The sequence below is a fragment of the Podarcis tiliguerta genome (genome assembly GCF_965153285.1).
Source record: "Podarcis tiliguerta genome assembly, chromosome: 9".
NCBI classification, from domain to species: Eukaryota; Metazoa; Chordata; class Lepidosauria; order Squamata; family Lacertidae; genus Podarcis; species Podarcis tiliguerta.
The window spans coordinates 15,901,995-15,916,605 of NC_139542.1; the positions used below are offsets into that span (position 1 = coordinate 15,901,995).

Consider the following 14,611-nt stretch of genomic DNA (forward strand, 5'->3'; position numbering starts at 1 on the left):
GTAGGCGGAGACTAGGCGTCAAAGAACGTCTTTGCTGAAAGAAGTTTAAGAAACGCCCACTGACGGATTCTGCCAGCGATTGAGTCAGCCACGGGTGAGTGGCTGTCCGGACAGAAAAGGTTCACTTTGGCAACCCAGCCAGGTGTTTGCACCCAGCCGGGGAGATAGGCACCTGCTTACGCACAAGCAACCCCTAGAACCATTACACGTATGAACCAATTAATCAACCATCACAGTTTATTAGTTAATAAAAAAAACCACAGTAGCACCTGCCTGGGTCATCCTAGCCTACGTTGGCTGTTTATCACACTGTGATGATCGGCCATTGCAGTTACTTACAGGTAGACTTAACTGCTCACCCAACACAACAAATCTGAGTCAGGTACGTCAGGTACAAGGACAAGGAAATGGAGGTGTTAGAAATGTCTCCAATGTCTAATTCCGCGCCGTGGCTTAATTTTTGCTCCAAACCAGGAGCTTCTTTCGGGCAAGGAACTTACTGGAAACAGTTTGGTCCGAATACTGTGGCGAGATTGGAAATAGTCATCTTGTTCTCGGACTGATGATCAGCAACTCTCCTCAAGAATCGGCAGAGGAACTTAAGCAAGGAATAGTGGGGCTCAGGCAGCTGCCTCAGGAGTCCTCTCAAAGTGTCCACATCTGGGCTACAATTCTGGACGTCTGTCAGGAAGGGGGGAAGAAGAAGAAGAAGAAGAAGAAGAAGAAGAAGAAGAAGAAGAAGAAGAAGAAGAAGAAGAAGACAGACAAGGTTATGGACACTGTGCTGAAAATCAAATACAAAATAGCACTAGTAAGGTGGCATTAGACTCAGGGACTGAACAAACACATTGAGGAAGTACGTTGAGCAAAAGATATGTAAAAAAGATATGTCACCACTTTAAAACAGCCATGGCTTCCCCCAAAGAATCCCATAAAACGTAGTTTGTTAAAGGTGCTTAGAGGAGACTCCTTTTCTCCTTCCAGAGCTACAGTTCCCTGGCTAGTTTAACAACCAATCCCGCTTCATGGAGAACTCTGGGAATTGCAGCTCTGTGAGGGGAATAGTGGTCTGGAAGTTAATCCTCAAAATACTTGCTTCACCAGGACAGAGCCTGCTCCTCAGTTTCCACACGACTTGACTGGAATCAGCCACCACCTGTCACAACTGCTGGAAGATGGGAATTAAACAATCCCAAGTTGAAAAGATATCTCCTGAAAACAAATTCTATCCTCATCGCGTCTCGTACTAGCTGCATAACCAGACTGTGGCATTCCTATATTTAATCTTTGGACGGAGACTAACAGAACAATGCCATGCCAACTACAGGAAGCCAATGTAATTTACACTGGGGTAAATTATCCTAGTGTAACCTATAGCGGATTTCTCTTGTCTTTAGACCCAAGCCCACTGCACCTTTGGAAGAAATAAGAGACCCTCTGTTTGAGGTGTACTGCTGGGGTTTTCCTCCACCTAAAAGGTAAAAGGTAAAGGACACCTGGACAGTTAAGTCCAGTCAAAGGCGACTATGGGGTTGCAGCGCTCATCTCGCTTTCAGGCCGAGGGAGCCTGTGTTTGTCCGCAGACAGCTTTTTGGGTCATGGGGCCAGCATGACTAAACAGCTTCTGGTGCAACAGGACACCGTGACGAGTGCCAGAGTGCACGGAAATGCCGTTTGCCTTCCCGCCGTAGTGGTACCTATTTATCTACTTGCACTGGTGTGCTTTCGAACTGCTAGGTTGGCAGGAGCTGGGACAGAGCAACGGGAGCTTACTCTGTCGAGAGGATTCGAACCGCCGACCTTCTGATCAGCAAGCCCAAGAGGCTCAGTGGTTTAGATCACAGCGCCACCCGCTCCCACCTAAACTCAGGGTGTAAATATGTGTAAATAAACCGTATATTGCAAAGATGCCACAGTCTCCGCTGAGCCTCATTGTCCAAAAAGAAACATAAGACCCTGGTGCCTTAGAATCTCGCACCACTCGGGAGATTGGGGTGGGGTGTAATGCTGTGTTCCCAAATCAAACAAGCTGGAGAATCTGAGACAGGGACATGTGCCAAAGGGCGACTCGTCCTGACACAGGCCTGTGTCCTGCATGCTACGAGTGCCTATCAGATGACACGGCAGGACGTTATTTTACGATGCTGCTCGCCTGTGGCTGGAGACTTGTGGCTATCTGGCTCCTGCGCACCCTGTTTCACTCACTGAACTGAACAGCTGTGACATGGATATAATATCCTCTCTTTTAAAATAGAAGGGATGTACACATCAAATCTAACAGGACAGGCCTTTTTATGGGCAGGCAGATACTAGTATTTATGCAAGTTCAACCCCCCAATATGGGACAGATGCATTGTAGGAAGGGATGGACTAGACGACCCTCAGGGTCTCTTCCAGCTCTACAACTTCTATGATTCTCATAGAATCATAGAGTTGGAAGAGACCACAAGGGCCATCAAGTCCAACCCCCTGCCAAGCAGGAAACACCATCAGAGCACTCCTGACATATGGTTGTCAAGCCTCTGCTTAAAGACCTCCAAAGAAGGAGACTCCACCACACTCCTTGGCAGCAAATTCCACTGTCGAACAGCTCTTACTGTCAGGAAGTTCTTCCTAATGTTTAGGTGGAATCTCCTTTCTTGAGGATTCTGACAACAACGTGGAAATGTCAGCTTTTGGCAGGATGATACGGTCAACCAGCTTACAAAGCACTTACATGCGCATCGCACCGAAATCTTAATCAGTGGTGGGGAACCTCTAGATCTCGCGGGGTGGGTCTAACTGAGCTCAGCAGAAGCCCAAGTTTGTCCCACAAGCCAAAGGGAGCTGAATGCAACCCCTATTCGCATCAAGCGTCAATCAGGATTTCCAGAGTGCAGCTGATCCCGTCAGGGCTTGCATTTGATGTCAAATTTAAAGAGAGTCATATGCATGCCCTGCTTGCAGAAGGAGTATCCCTCCAATGTTCCAGCTTGTCCCTTTAAAGCTGCTGTGTTCCTTGCCCCGTATCTGATGTCAGGAGCTATGTCAGGTGTAGGGCAGGTGAGTGTGACTGGGGGAAATCTATTTTAACAAAGGTCCATTTCATCCCTTGAAAAACCAGCAATACAGTGGTACCTTGGGTTACATACGCTTCAGGTTACATACGCTTCAGGTTACAGACCCCGCTAACCCAGAAATAGTACCTCAGGTTAAGAACTTTGCTTCAGGATGAGAACAGAAATCGTGCGGCAGCAGCGGGAGGCCCCATTAGCTAAAGTGGTGTCTCAGGTTAAGAACAGCTTCAGGTTAAGAACGGACCTCCGGAACAAATCAAGTTCTTAACCCGAGGTACCACTGTATGTTAATCTTGTCCAGGATAAAATACTCTGTAGCCAAGGCAGCTGTAATCTTTAGACAGTTGGCCCCAGAGGAGTCATAAATGTGGCTTTCCAATTTCTTTAAGTGTGCCACCCTAGACAATACCATCCTCCTCCCAAACTCAACTCCATCTTCCCAACTGTTACTTGGAAGTTGGGAACATGCTAAGGATTTTGCCTCTTCATTTCTTGAGGTTTCCTCGTCTACTTTCTGGAACAGAGCCTCTAACCACGATTTACCATCAGATCTGGATTGGCAGGCTACAATTATCTCCTTGCCTCTTGTGCAAAGAGTTCATCCATGGTGACCAAGATTCAATGGGGAAGTCTCTAAATTAACCAGAGTTTCCCAGAATATATAAGCTCTGGATGATAAAGGAGCTCACACAACCTCCCTGTGCAACTTCCTTTTCAAATCTTAGGCACACAACAAGAGCTCAGAACCGCATCTTTTCATAATGTTTAAAGTTGCTCCAATACGTTCAAACCACCTGATTCTGCAATGTGAGGGAGTTCAGCCAAGCCCTCTAACCTTGTTCCTAAATTACAACTTGTTTTATCTGTAAACAGTGCAGAAAGGCATTATTACTCCTTGGCTGAACATTATTTCCAACACAGGAGCACTGTGTGCTTTGCTGAGTGGTAAGTATCTGGGATCTTTATGGCTACAAACAAGAAATCATTCTTCTTCACAGCTAACCTTGATCTTATCACAACACAAGTTCAAGAGCATGTGGCAAGCTGTGCTGGAAAAAGGAGCCCGCCACCAAAAAAACCAAAAACAGCTGACTGGCAAGCCATTTTTAATGCAAAGCTATGCTCAAACAAAGGACAGGTGTCAGCAGTTGAACCCACTCATACTGGAAACTCTCTAGTGTTTTACGAAAAGAGGAGTTTAAATATGTTCTGCCCATTAACCAAGAGGAATATAGCAAGGAGAGAGAATGTGGAGCGTTTGGCTCAAAAACCACGACCTAGTTCTCACCGAGATGGTAAACCTGTTGCTGGATGGTAGCATGTTAACCCAGGGCTTCCCAAATCTTTTGAGCCCCTTGATGAGCTTATAAAGTTGCCATCAACCCAAATTCTTGGGAACGCTACTGAAACAAAGTCAAACACCAAGCAGTGTTTCCTGCCTGGCAGGGGGTTGGACTCGATGGCCCTTGTGGTCTCTTCCAACTCTATGATTCTATGACTTCTTAATCAGAGATTACCATTATTCCAAAGCCTTTAAAAAAAAGCCTTCTCCAAGGCATCCTACTTTTGTATCTTTGGGGAAGGAAAAGAAGAGCGATAGAACTATTGTTTTGACATTTCAAATAAATCTTTAGAAAGTGAACGTCTGCACCGTTACACATTTTGTAAAGCAGTGAAGCTGCATGGTCTGAGGATACTGTGGAATCATCTTATTAAACACAATAGTTTTCACAGTCGCAAGGGAGGTACACTCTGCACATGCCCATGCTCTTTCTATCTGAGGCCCACAGTCCTTTGAAAGCTTCACCCACTCTGAACAGGACATCTGAGGGAAGGGATTCCACTGCCTTGCGATGGCGGTAGCTTTGGGGTGCTTCTCGCTAGTAGAGGGCTAACTCTGCCTCATCCAACCCCCCCCCCCCCCACTGATTCATCTATGTCAGTATTGTGTACACCAGCCTTGCACCTGTCAGATGTTGTGGATTACAGCTCCACCAGCTCCAGCTGGCATGGTCAGTCTACACTAATTGGCAGTGGCTCTCCAGATTTCAGATGTGAGTCTTTCCCAGTCTTACCTGGAGATGTCAAGGACTGGACCAGAGACCTTTCTGCATGCAAAGCACACTCTTCACCACTGAGCAGCACACCTTTTACAGTGGTACTTCGGGTTAAGAACTTAATTCGTTCTGGAGGTCTGTTCTTAACCTGAAACTGCTCTTAACCTGACGTACCACTTTAGCTAATGGGGCCTCCCGCTGCCACTGCGCCACGATTTCTGTTCTCTTCCTGAAGCAAAGTTCTTAACCCGAGGTACTATTTCTGGGTTAGCGGGGTCTGTAACCTGAAGCGTCTGCAACCTGAAGCGTCTGTAACCTGAGGTACCACTGTACTCATTTAGCGAAATTTGCTTCGGGATGTGGGGAAAGTATGGGAATTGACCCCCTGCTAATTCAGACTGGCCAAGTGTTCAAAGAAGCAAAGCAACCCAACTCAGTCACATAAATTTTATCCACTGACTGGCACAAGTTGTTTTTCCAGGACAACATTTGGGGTTTTTTCTGCGACTAGGAGTATAGTCATACCTTGGATCCCGAGCGCCTTGGGAGTCAAACGCTTTGGCTCCGGAACACTGCAAAGCTGGAAGTGAGTGTTCCAGTTTGCGAAAGTTCTTTGGAACGTCTGAAGGGGCTTCTGTGGCTTTTGACTGGCTGCAGGAGCTTCCTGCAGCCAATCGGAAGCCATGCCTTGGTTTTCGAACGTTTTGGAAGTCGAATGAATTTCTGGAACGGATTCTGTTCAACTTCCGAGGTACCACTATATGCATGTTACCGTTTCCCATAGCAACTGCCCTATTTAGGGGAAATGATTAAAATCATAACACCAGCCCCAACAGCTATAGCTCTAGTGAACTCCACCAGGAACAATATACACAGGGATGTAAGCTTGATGAAAAGATTGTCACCTTGATACAGGTGTATGAATTTGGGATGTGCTGCAGAAGTGATCACCCGATCAGGCAGCTCCCTCAAAAACAATTTCAGCAAACTGGCCGCGGAGCTGACGTCGCCTTCCACAGTCAGCACCACTCCCTTTCCGCTCTCGTACTTCCCTCGAAGCCGCTCCATGGTTTTCAGGTTGCCGTTCACCCTGAAAAGACCTTCCTGTTTCAGCCCTGTAATTACGCATTAAAAAAGGAGGAAGATAAATAAATAACTGGCACACCCACTGCCCTGCTTTAAAAATAACACGGCCAGAGCAACCAATGGCAAATGCCAAATGTAACAAAAGAAGCCTAAGTCGGCTTTTAACTGTCTAGCAGTGAAAACGAGGGTCAAAAAAATGTAGGCCTGGCCTAGACATACATGCACCATAAGGTGGTAAAGATCCAAGGTGGGAGAATGGAACTGCTTCATTTCGAACTGTGAAGGAGGAAATATCACAATTCTGAATGCTCTCTTGTGTGGAAAAAAACACACACCCAACAAATAGGAAATTAATTAGTGCAGTGGAGAACAAGCTGGGTTTGCCTGGTGACTTCATTATATATATATATATCTATATATATATATCTATATCTATCTATCTATCTATCTATCTATCTATATATATAGTGCTTTCCCCCCTAAAATAATGTTTAGGGGCACTCTCATTTTGACTCAAGAAAATCACAATTTTATAGTTCAAATCGGGGAAAATAAACACAGTAAATGGACAAAAGTACAAAGAGTCATAAAATGTGCATACCCCTGCGTGCCCCCGAAAAAAAAGTGTTTTCTCTCTCTATAGGTGCCAGGGAAAAACATTCCTCTTCAACCAGGCCTTTGGCTGTTCAATATTCTACAGCCTTTTAAATGTGTCTGTGGGAAGGGGGGCTTATTGTTTTGCAGTTTTGTTTTACTTATTTGCTTGTTTTCATCCTGTATTTTATTCTGTGAGCCATCCTGAGATCTTACGACAAAGGGCAGCATATAAATCTAATAAATAAATAAAGAAAGTAAAGGGGGAAAAAGCCTTAGGTTGTTGTTTGGCCCTGACAAGAGCTACGAGTTTAGCCCACAGGAGTTCGCACCGAATGCCTCAAAAGCTCCTCAGCAGAAACCGGCCTCCACTAAAGCCTAGCAATCCTACTCTGACATCTGCTGGAAAACAGGGCACATTGCAGAAAAGCAAGATGCCTTTAAATCAGAAAGTTGAGAAGTATTCACACACCATCAAACTTAAGACTACTTGCTTAGTTCTTTATCTTGCATGCACACAAATATAAGCATTACAGAGCATTTAAGATTAGATTTATTTAATAATTATGTGAAATTTGAACCTGAACCTACTTAGTATGTTGGTGCTCTTAGATCCCCACTTTCTTCCATTTCCATTTTCTATTATTATTATTATTTATTATTATTATCATCAGCATCATTATTATCATTATTACTATTATTATTATTCCCCCTTTTCCTTCCAAGGAGCTTAAAATGGTATACATGATTCTCCACCTCTCCATTTCATCTTCACAACAACCCTGCGAGGTAGGTTAGGCTAAGAGATGGTGACTAGCCCAACGTCAGCCAGTGAGCTTCACGGCTGAGTGGGGATTCGAACCCTGCTCTCCCAGGACCTGGTCCAACACTCTAACAATGTTACAGCACACTGGCACCCTTAGATCTAACCACAACACCACACTAGCTTGAGGAAGGCTGCATTAGACCACGACAATTAGGGGGCTTTGAAAATCACCGCGGAGATCAAGACCCTGGCTTGGTCTGAAGACACATGAGGCAGCCCCTTTGCAGACGATAAGCAAGTCTGGGTGTTGACAGTGTCTGTCTAGACTATCCTGAGTACCAGGATAGAATAAAGTCAGAATGGAACTGTTCCACATAAAATGAAATAAAATATACACATGCATCCACACCACAGACTTGAGCTTTCAGATCAGCTATTACAGTCGTACCTTGGCTCCTGATTGCTTTGGGAGTCAAACGTTTTGGCTCCCGAACGATCGAAAACCGGAAGTGAGTGTTCCGGTTTTTGAACATTCTTTTGGAAGCTGAACGTCCGACGGAGCTTCCGACTGGCTGCAGGAGCTTCCTGCAGCCAATCAGAAGCTAGGCTTTGGAAGCAGAACGTTTTGGAAGTCGAACAGACTTCCGGAAAGGATTCATGCCAATACGTTCACACAAAACATGTACAGAGGTTATACAATGTCCCCTGTTTATTGAGCATTTCTCTTGAAATGTTCTCACAAAGTTATACAACAATACCAGATCGTGGCTGTTATTCCACACTTCCCAGGGGGAATTTCCCACCACTTTTTAAATTTGACTTTTTGCAGCGACAAGATAATTGTTTGAGAAAGTGTGTGGAGATGATGGCCAAATCTTATGCAAACAGTGTACCTGGAAGAGCCCTGAACTTAGTTTAGGAGTTTTCTTTTATGGGGAAATGCAGTCCTAGGAGGGCGCCTGGGGTCTCTAATAGACACTTCCCAGAATCACCAAACTACAATTCCCAGCATTCTCTGGAAGTAGGTGGGGGGAGAGAGCCAACAGAAGTTACAGACAGAGATAAAATGCATTTACACATTGAGAGTACAGACAGCCCCTTAAAGCAACTTGCAACTCTCCAGAATTTGTGGGACTCCAACCACCACCTGGAAGCAGAAATCCCAACAGCAGGTGAGACAGGAAGCTGAGTTCTTATTCTGATTTATTGTATGTAAGCTGCTCTGGGGCCCTTTTGGCTGGAGAGTTGGGTCCAAATGCCCAAAGTAAGTAAATAAATAATCTTGTATAAATAATCTTGTGAACCGCCCTCAGATCTTTTGATGAAGGATGGTATATAACTTAATAATAATTATAATAAGCTCCCATCAGTCCCAGTCAACATGGCCTATGGTCAGGGACGAGGATGATGATGATGATAATAATAATAATTTTTATTTATACCCTGCCCTCCCTGGCCAGAGCCGGGCTCAGGGCGGCTTTCACCAATAAAATTTCAGTAAAAACATAATAAGAAAAAACCCAATTTAAAATACAGGTTAAAATGAAATTTAAAATGCAGCCTCATTTTAAAAGTCAAAACTATAAGGGGAGGGAAACATAAGGGTCAGACTGAGTCCAAACCTAAGGCCAGACGGAACAGCTCTATCTTGCAGGCCCTGTGGAAAGATGTCAAGTCCCGCAGGGCCCTAGTCTCTTGTGACAGAGTGTTCCACCAAGTCGGGGCCAGTACTGAAAAAGCCCTGGCCCTAGTTGAGACCAACCTAACCACCTTGCGACCTGGGACCTCCAAAATGTTGCCATCTGTGGACCTTAAGGTCCTCTGCGGGACATACAAGGAGAGGCAGTCCCGTAGGTACGTGGGTCCTAGGCCGCATAGAGATATGTAAGCTCTGCAACATCTGGTGGGTCACATGTTCGCTACCCGTACCTTAGAGATAAACCTTTCTTTCCCTCTTTTTCAACAAGGAGGGTTCCGCTAGCAGCTTACCATGCCAAGTCAGGTATTCGACAATCTCCCACACGACGGCCGGGACTCCGTTCTTGCTCAGTCCCTGCTGCTGAAGTTCATGCAGGCTTACGCCAAACACCTTCTGGCAGCCAGCTCCCCTCTGGCCACTCAGTGGGGCTGCCGCAATCTTCTTCATGTCTTCTTTCAGCCTGACAGCGGATTTGCTTTGCTTGAAAGAGCACAGAAAGAGGGAGCAGTCAGTCATTGTGACTATAGGGGGCTGCATGGTGGCTCTATGAAAGGAAAGCCGAGCATTCAAAGCCAGGCCTTTCAGATTTTAAATGCTCAACATAAACAAATGAAACTGGGCGGAGAGAAATTCTTCCGAAAAGGTCTGGGACAGAAACATGCACACACAGGGAGAGACTGAAAAGGGAAAAAGAAAGTCAGAGGAGGAGGAGGAGTCTGGAATACGTAGCCGAGCAACAGAGTGGATAACTTGGAAGTCTCCAAGCTGCATTGCCAGAGCAACTGTGGGTGGAGCGGAAACGAGAGACACGCTCTATGAATGGAAGCCGTTCTTCTCTGAAACATCAGGGTAAACATAGAGGTAAATAGCCGAATGGCCTGGCACCGTAACCAGACACTGAGAAATGGATTTCTGCCACAGCGGAAGAGCAGCACCACTGTGTACAAGCTGGATTTTTCCTAACAGCCTCGCTGGTTCAGGCCAATAGCCCATCCAGTCCAGAATTAGTCTATAAAATTTTATCTATTTGTTTTCTGGAAGATGGAGCAAGCTTGTTTTCTCCTGCTCCGGAGGGTAGGACTCGAACCAATGGCTTCAAGTCACAAGAAAGGAGATACTGACTACACATTCAGAAAAAACAAGCAAGAGCTGTTTGACAGTGGAACAGACTCCAACAAGAGGTGGCAGATTCTCCTTCCTTGGAGGTTTTTAAGCCGAGGCTGGATGGCCACCTGTCATGGATGCTTCAGTTGATATTCCTGCATCACAAGGGGGTTGGGCTAGATGACCCTTGGGGTCCCTTCCAACGATTCTGAGAGTCAAAGCTAAAATGTGGATGTTTAACAGAAAAATAGCAGTGTGCGTTATTTTTAACACTGCTGGCTGGCATGTATCAAAAACAGCCTCCTCCATCACTACCTGTTGTGATAGAACCTCCATTCATACATCTCCCAAGGATGTCCCAGTGGTAACTCAATGAAGCGCTATATAGCATCCATTTTAAAACTGGGCTGCATAGCGCAAATGCTCCAGCAAACATTATGCCTGGTGAAAGGCCTCTTGCAGATCTTGAAGCCGTGCTATGAGGCCACCTGGTAATCGTATTCATGCTAGCTTAAGGTTCTGCCACTTTTACTGCATCCCTTCTTAAAGGGCTTGCTGAGCAAAGGGGTTCTGCTTGGTGAGCTGTGTGGTCCTGCTCTGAGCCGCTATATAAACATAACTTTACCAGCTTTCTACTCCTGAAATGATGCAAAGGGGGGGGGGCACTATTTAAGTTCCAAATAAGCCAGCCAAGATTCCCACTCCTAATAAAACTTGTTTTAAGAATGAAGGTGGCCATCCTATTACAGTGGTACCTCTGGTTGCGAACGGGATCCGTTCCGGAGCCCTGTTCGCAAAATGAGCAGAACGCAACCTGCATCCGCATGGGTCGCGATTCGCCGCTTCTGCGCGTGACGTCATTTTGAGTGTCTGCTCATGAGCGAGCGGTGAAACCTGAAAGTAACCCTTTCTGGTACTTCCGGGTCGCTGCGGGATGCAACCTGAAAAGATTTAACCTGAAGCAAACGTAACAAGAGGTATGACTGTACACATTTACCTTAGGAGTAAACCCCACTGAACTCAAAAGTGGCTGGCTTCTGCACAGACTTACAGAGAACTAGACTGCTAACCTGTCCTTTTGAACATGAAAAATGGGAAAGGTTCAAAAGCGAAACATGCAAGACTCAAGAGATGGAAAGGGCAGACAGTGTGTACTAATTCTTTTAATGTTATTTATTTATGTGCATTCAGAAAAAAAGCAGAGAGGGGAGCGCATGGTCTTTTGCCTACCCATCTGCTAAATCCACTAAATCTCTAGTGCCTACAAAACAGGCAAAATATATGCATGGAACAGCAAATCCTTCCCTCTGAAACATCCACCTTGGAATGTTAGTTAAAAAGAATAAAATACTGTACACATTATCAATCCGGCCTCACACTGCTGCAGGAGCAAGTTGAATCTCGCTTGTTTCTTCGTTGTTTAAGAAATGCCTTTAAATTTGCACATTTATCTGAGCGGCTCCAATTTCTAAACACAGCTTCAAACTTACCCATATTGGCGGCAAACATGCATGTACTTGCTTAGGAGCAAAACCTTTTTTAGAGGGAAGACTGCAGGCAGAGTCTTCTAACAGAGAAGGCACAACACAACAGAAAGCCCTACTCTGGAAATAAAATGGGTTTGTTTGTTTATTTTACATGCAAACCTGGCACTTATACAATGACTTTAATCGAAGAATAAACCAAGTGCTTAACTACAAGCTACTGAAACAATTTTGGGAAATAGTTATAAACAAAACAGAAGTTGTGGTGCGAAAACAGATTTTAAAAAATACTACTGGAACTGCAGTTCTATACACTGGGTGGGGGGCCGGGACTGAGCCCCACTTAAATTCATTGACATTTACTTTTGAGTCTATGTATAATTGTGCTGCTGATCAACCCCCCAGAATCTAAACAACATCAACCACCCCAAAGCCTCTTCATCAAAACAAAGGAGGCAAGCTACACCTCCTAGGTGGAATTGCTGTACAATTATTTTCGAATCACGTATATTATAAAATAAGAGAGGGCTGACTTTGAGGCTGAGAAATAAGAGCAGAAACGGAATGAACTGAACATAAGCTTAACACTGGAAGAACAAAATGCTTTTTATACATGCCTAAAACAATGTTTGGTTTTTCATCTCTTCTCTATATGCACCCACACACACCCAACCCATGGCTCCGTTGTTATTTATTCTGTTTTGCACCTATTAAAAATAGCCCAAAAATTACACACACACACACACACACACACACACAAAGAAACCAACAAAACCTGGAAGTCTCCCCACATTGTAAGACAACAAATCTAGACACACCGACTGACTAAACCACTTTATTGAACCGTTCAAAATGTTAGACTGCAGAGACAGAGCGCGCGCGCGCAGGCACCCATTTGCGCGCAGTTGCGCCTCCCTCGCTTTCCCCGCGCAGCCCGCCGCCTCGTACTCACACAGATGGCTAATGCGCCTGCCCCCATTCTCTCCGGAGTGTCTGGAAGAAGTAATGAAGATAGGATGAAGGCATTAAGCAGACTGCTGGAGACTCAAGGCAAAGCCTCCCTCCCGAGACACGGAAAGCTTTCTTCCAACTTTGCCTTCTGCTGCGGCTCCGCGGGGAAAAACAAAAAAACAAAAACGTCCAGCAGCCCTCAAGCGTTTCCCCCGAAACTTTTCGAGCTCTCCTTCCTGCTTTGCATGCACATGGCTGGAATCAAGACCCTGGAGCTGAAATCTGAGCCAGCGACTCTTGCATTGGCGGACTGGGAAGGGTCATGTGACCCGGGACTTAAGAGTCGCCGACTTCTTGCCACTTCCAAGGATTTCGTGCAAGGAAGGAAGCTGGTCTGAAGGCGTCTGCCTGCAAAGCCACCCCGCTCCCGGCTGCTTTCTTTGCAGGGCTCTGAAATATCCTGATTTCGGGCCACAAGATGCTGATTTTCTCTGTCTCCACCACCTTTGGTTGTTGTTGTAGTCGTTTAGTCGTGTCCGACTCTTCGTGACCCCATGGACCAGAGCACGCCAGGCACCCCTGTCCTCCACCGCCTCCCGCAGTTTGGTCAAACTCATGCTGGTAGCTTCGAGAACACTGTCCAACCATCTCGTCTGCTGTCGTCCCCTTCTCCTTGTGCCCTCCATCTTTCCCAACATCAGGGTCTTTTCCAGGGAGTCTTCTCTTCTCATGAGGTGGCCAAAGTATTGGAGCCTCAGCTTCAGGATCTGTCCTTCCAGTGAGCACTCAGGGCTGATTTCCTTCAGAATGGAGAGGTTTGATCTTCTTGCAGTCCATGGGACTCTCAAGACTCCACCTTTTGGACTGATCCAATTCCTGCGTGAAGATTTCATTTCTTCTGCCAACTCACCCAAGCCTATTTTCTAAAGGGTGTAAGGAAAGCTCTGTTGGATCTACCCGGGCCACACTTTTCAGCAGTGCTGTTCCACGGTGCTTCTGCCTGGATAGGTCTTCTTCAAAATACCGATTGCATGCATTGAAATAGGGCCAGGGGGACCAGGGTTCAAATCTCTACTCCGCCACAAAACTCATGGGACCACCTTGGGCCAGTCAATGTCTCTCAGCCTAATCCACTCCACTGGGTTATTCTGGACAGGGGGCGGAATGAGGAACGGGAGAAGCACATTTGCTGCCCTGAGCTCCCTGAAGGAAAGGTGCAATATAAATTTAAGAGTAAATAAAGTCCTGAATCCCGGCAAACCTGGAGACAAGTCCCCATGGGCGTATACAGTTGGAGCTCCTGGAAAATCCAAGGCGAGGTCCATCAACGTGAGAAGTTTTTTTTTTTTTAAAGAATATTTTTTTATTAACCGACCAATCACATCAAATCAAACCAAATTACATAAATTCCAAATTACACAGCCGAATTTTAAATTTTTGTTGGGGGTACCCATATTTCAAGTTTTGAAGGGGATCCAATCAACTTCTTGCTTCTTACTGCTGTTTTAATGTCCACAAATCTAACCTTATGATGTTCACAGTACTATCCAGTCCTTTCTTATTGTTTTTCCACATCTCTTGTTGTTATTTTCATATATTTTTCCTTTCTCTTTGTGACCTCTGATAGTCTCCACAAACTGGTTAGAACGGTTTGTAATCCTGCGTGGATTTTTTTTTTTAATCCAGTAGCCATATTCAGACGTTTTCCATGTAACATCACTTCCATACATCAAAACAGTCTTAGCGTCATTAATCTTCACCAATCTGCCTCCTTTCTCAAAACCTCTGAGGAGATTCACCAGGAATGCAGTCTG

The 14,611-nt window shown here is 45.4% G+C and overlaps 1 protein-coding gene across 2 annotated transcripts in view; it reads right to left on the reverse strand.

The window, feature by feature from the left end:
- FAM13A (family with sequence similarity 13 member A) overlaps positions 1-13,076 on the reverse strand; it is a 135,149-nt gene extending 122,073 nt beyond the window's left edge. Inside the window, exons 1-4 of one of the 2 annotated variants that reach the window (XM_083398272.1) lie at positions 12,799-13,076; positions 9,549-9,738; positions 6,019-6,228; positions 501-681 (exon numbers count right to left, since the gene is read on the reverse strand). In XM_083398272.1, the coding sequence (XP_083254398.1) occupies positions 501-681; positions 6,019-6,228; positions 9,549-9,738; positions 12,799-12,825 (608 nt within the window). In that variant the 5' untranslated portion in view covers positions 12,826-13,076. Of the gene's footprint in view, positions 1-500; positions 682-6,018; positions 6,229-9,548; positions 10,889-12,798 lie in introns of those variants that run through there. The other variant, XM_083398271.1, reaches the window with a different exon arrangement.
- Positions 13,077-14,611: the final 1,535 nt, after the last annotated feature.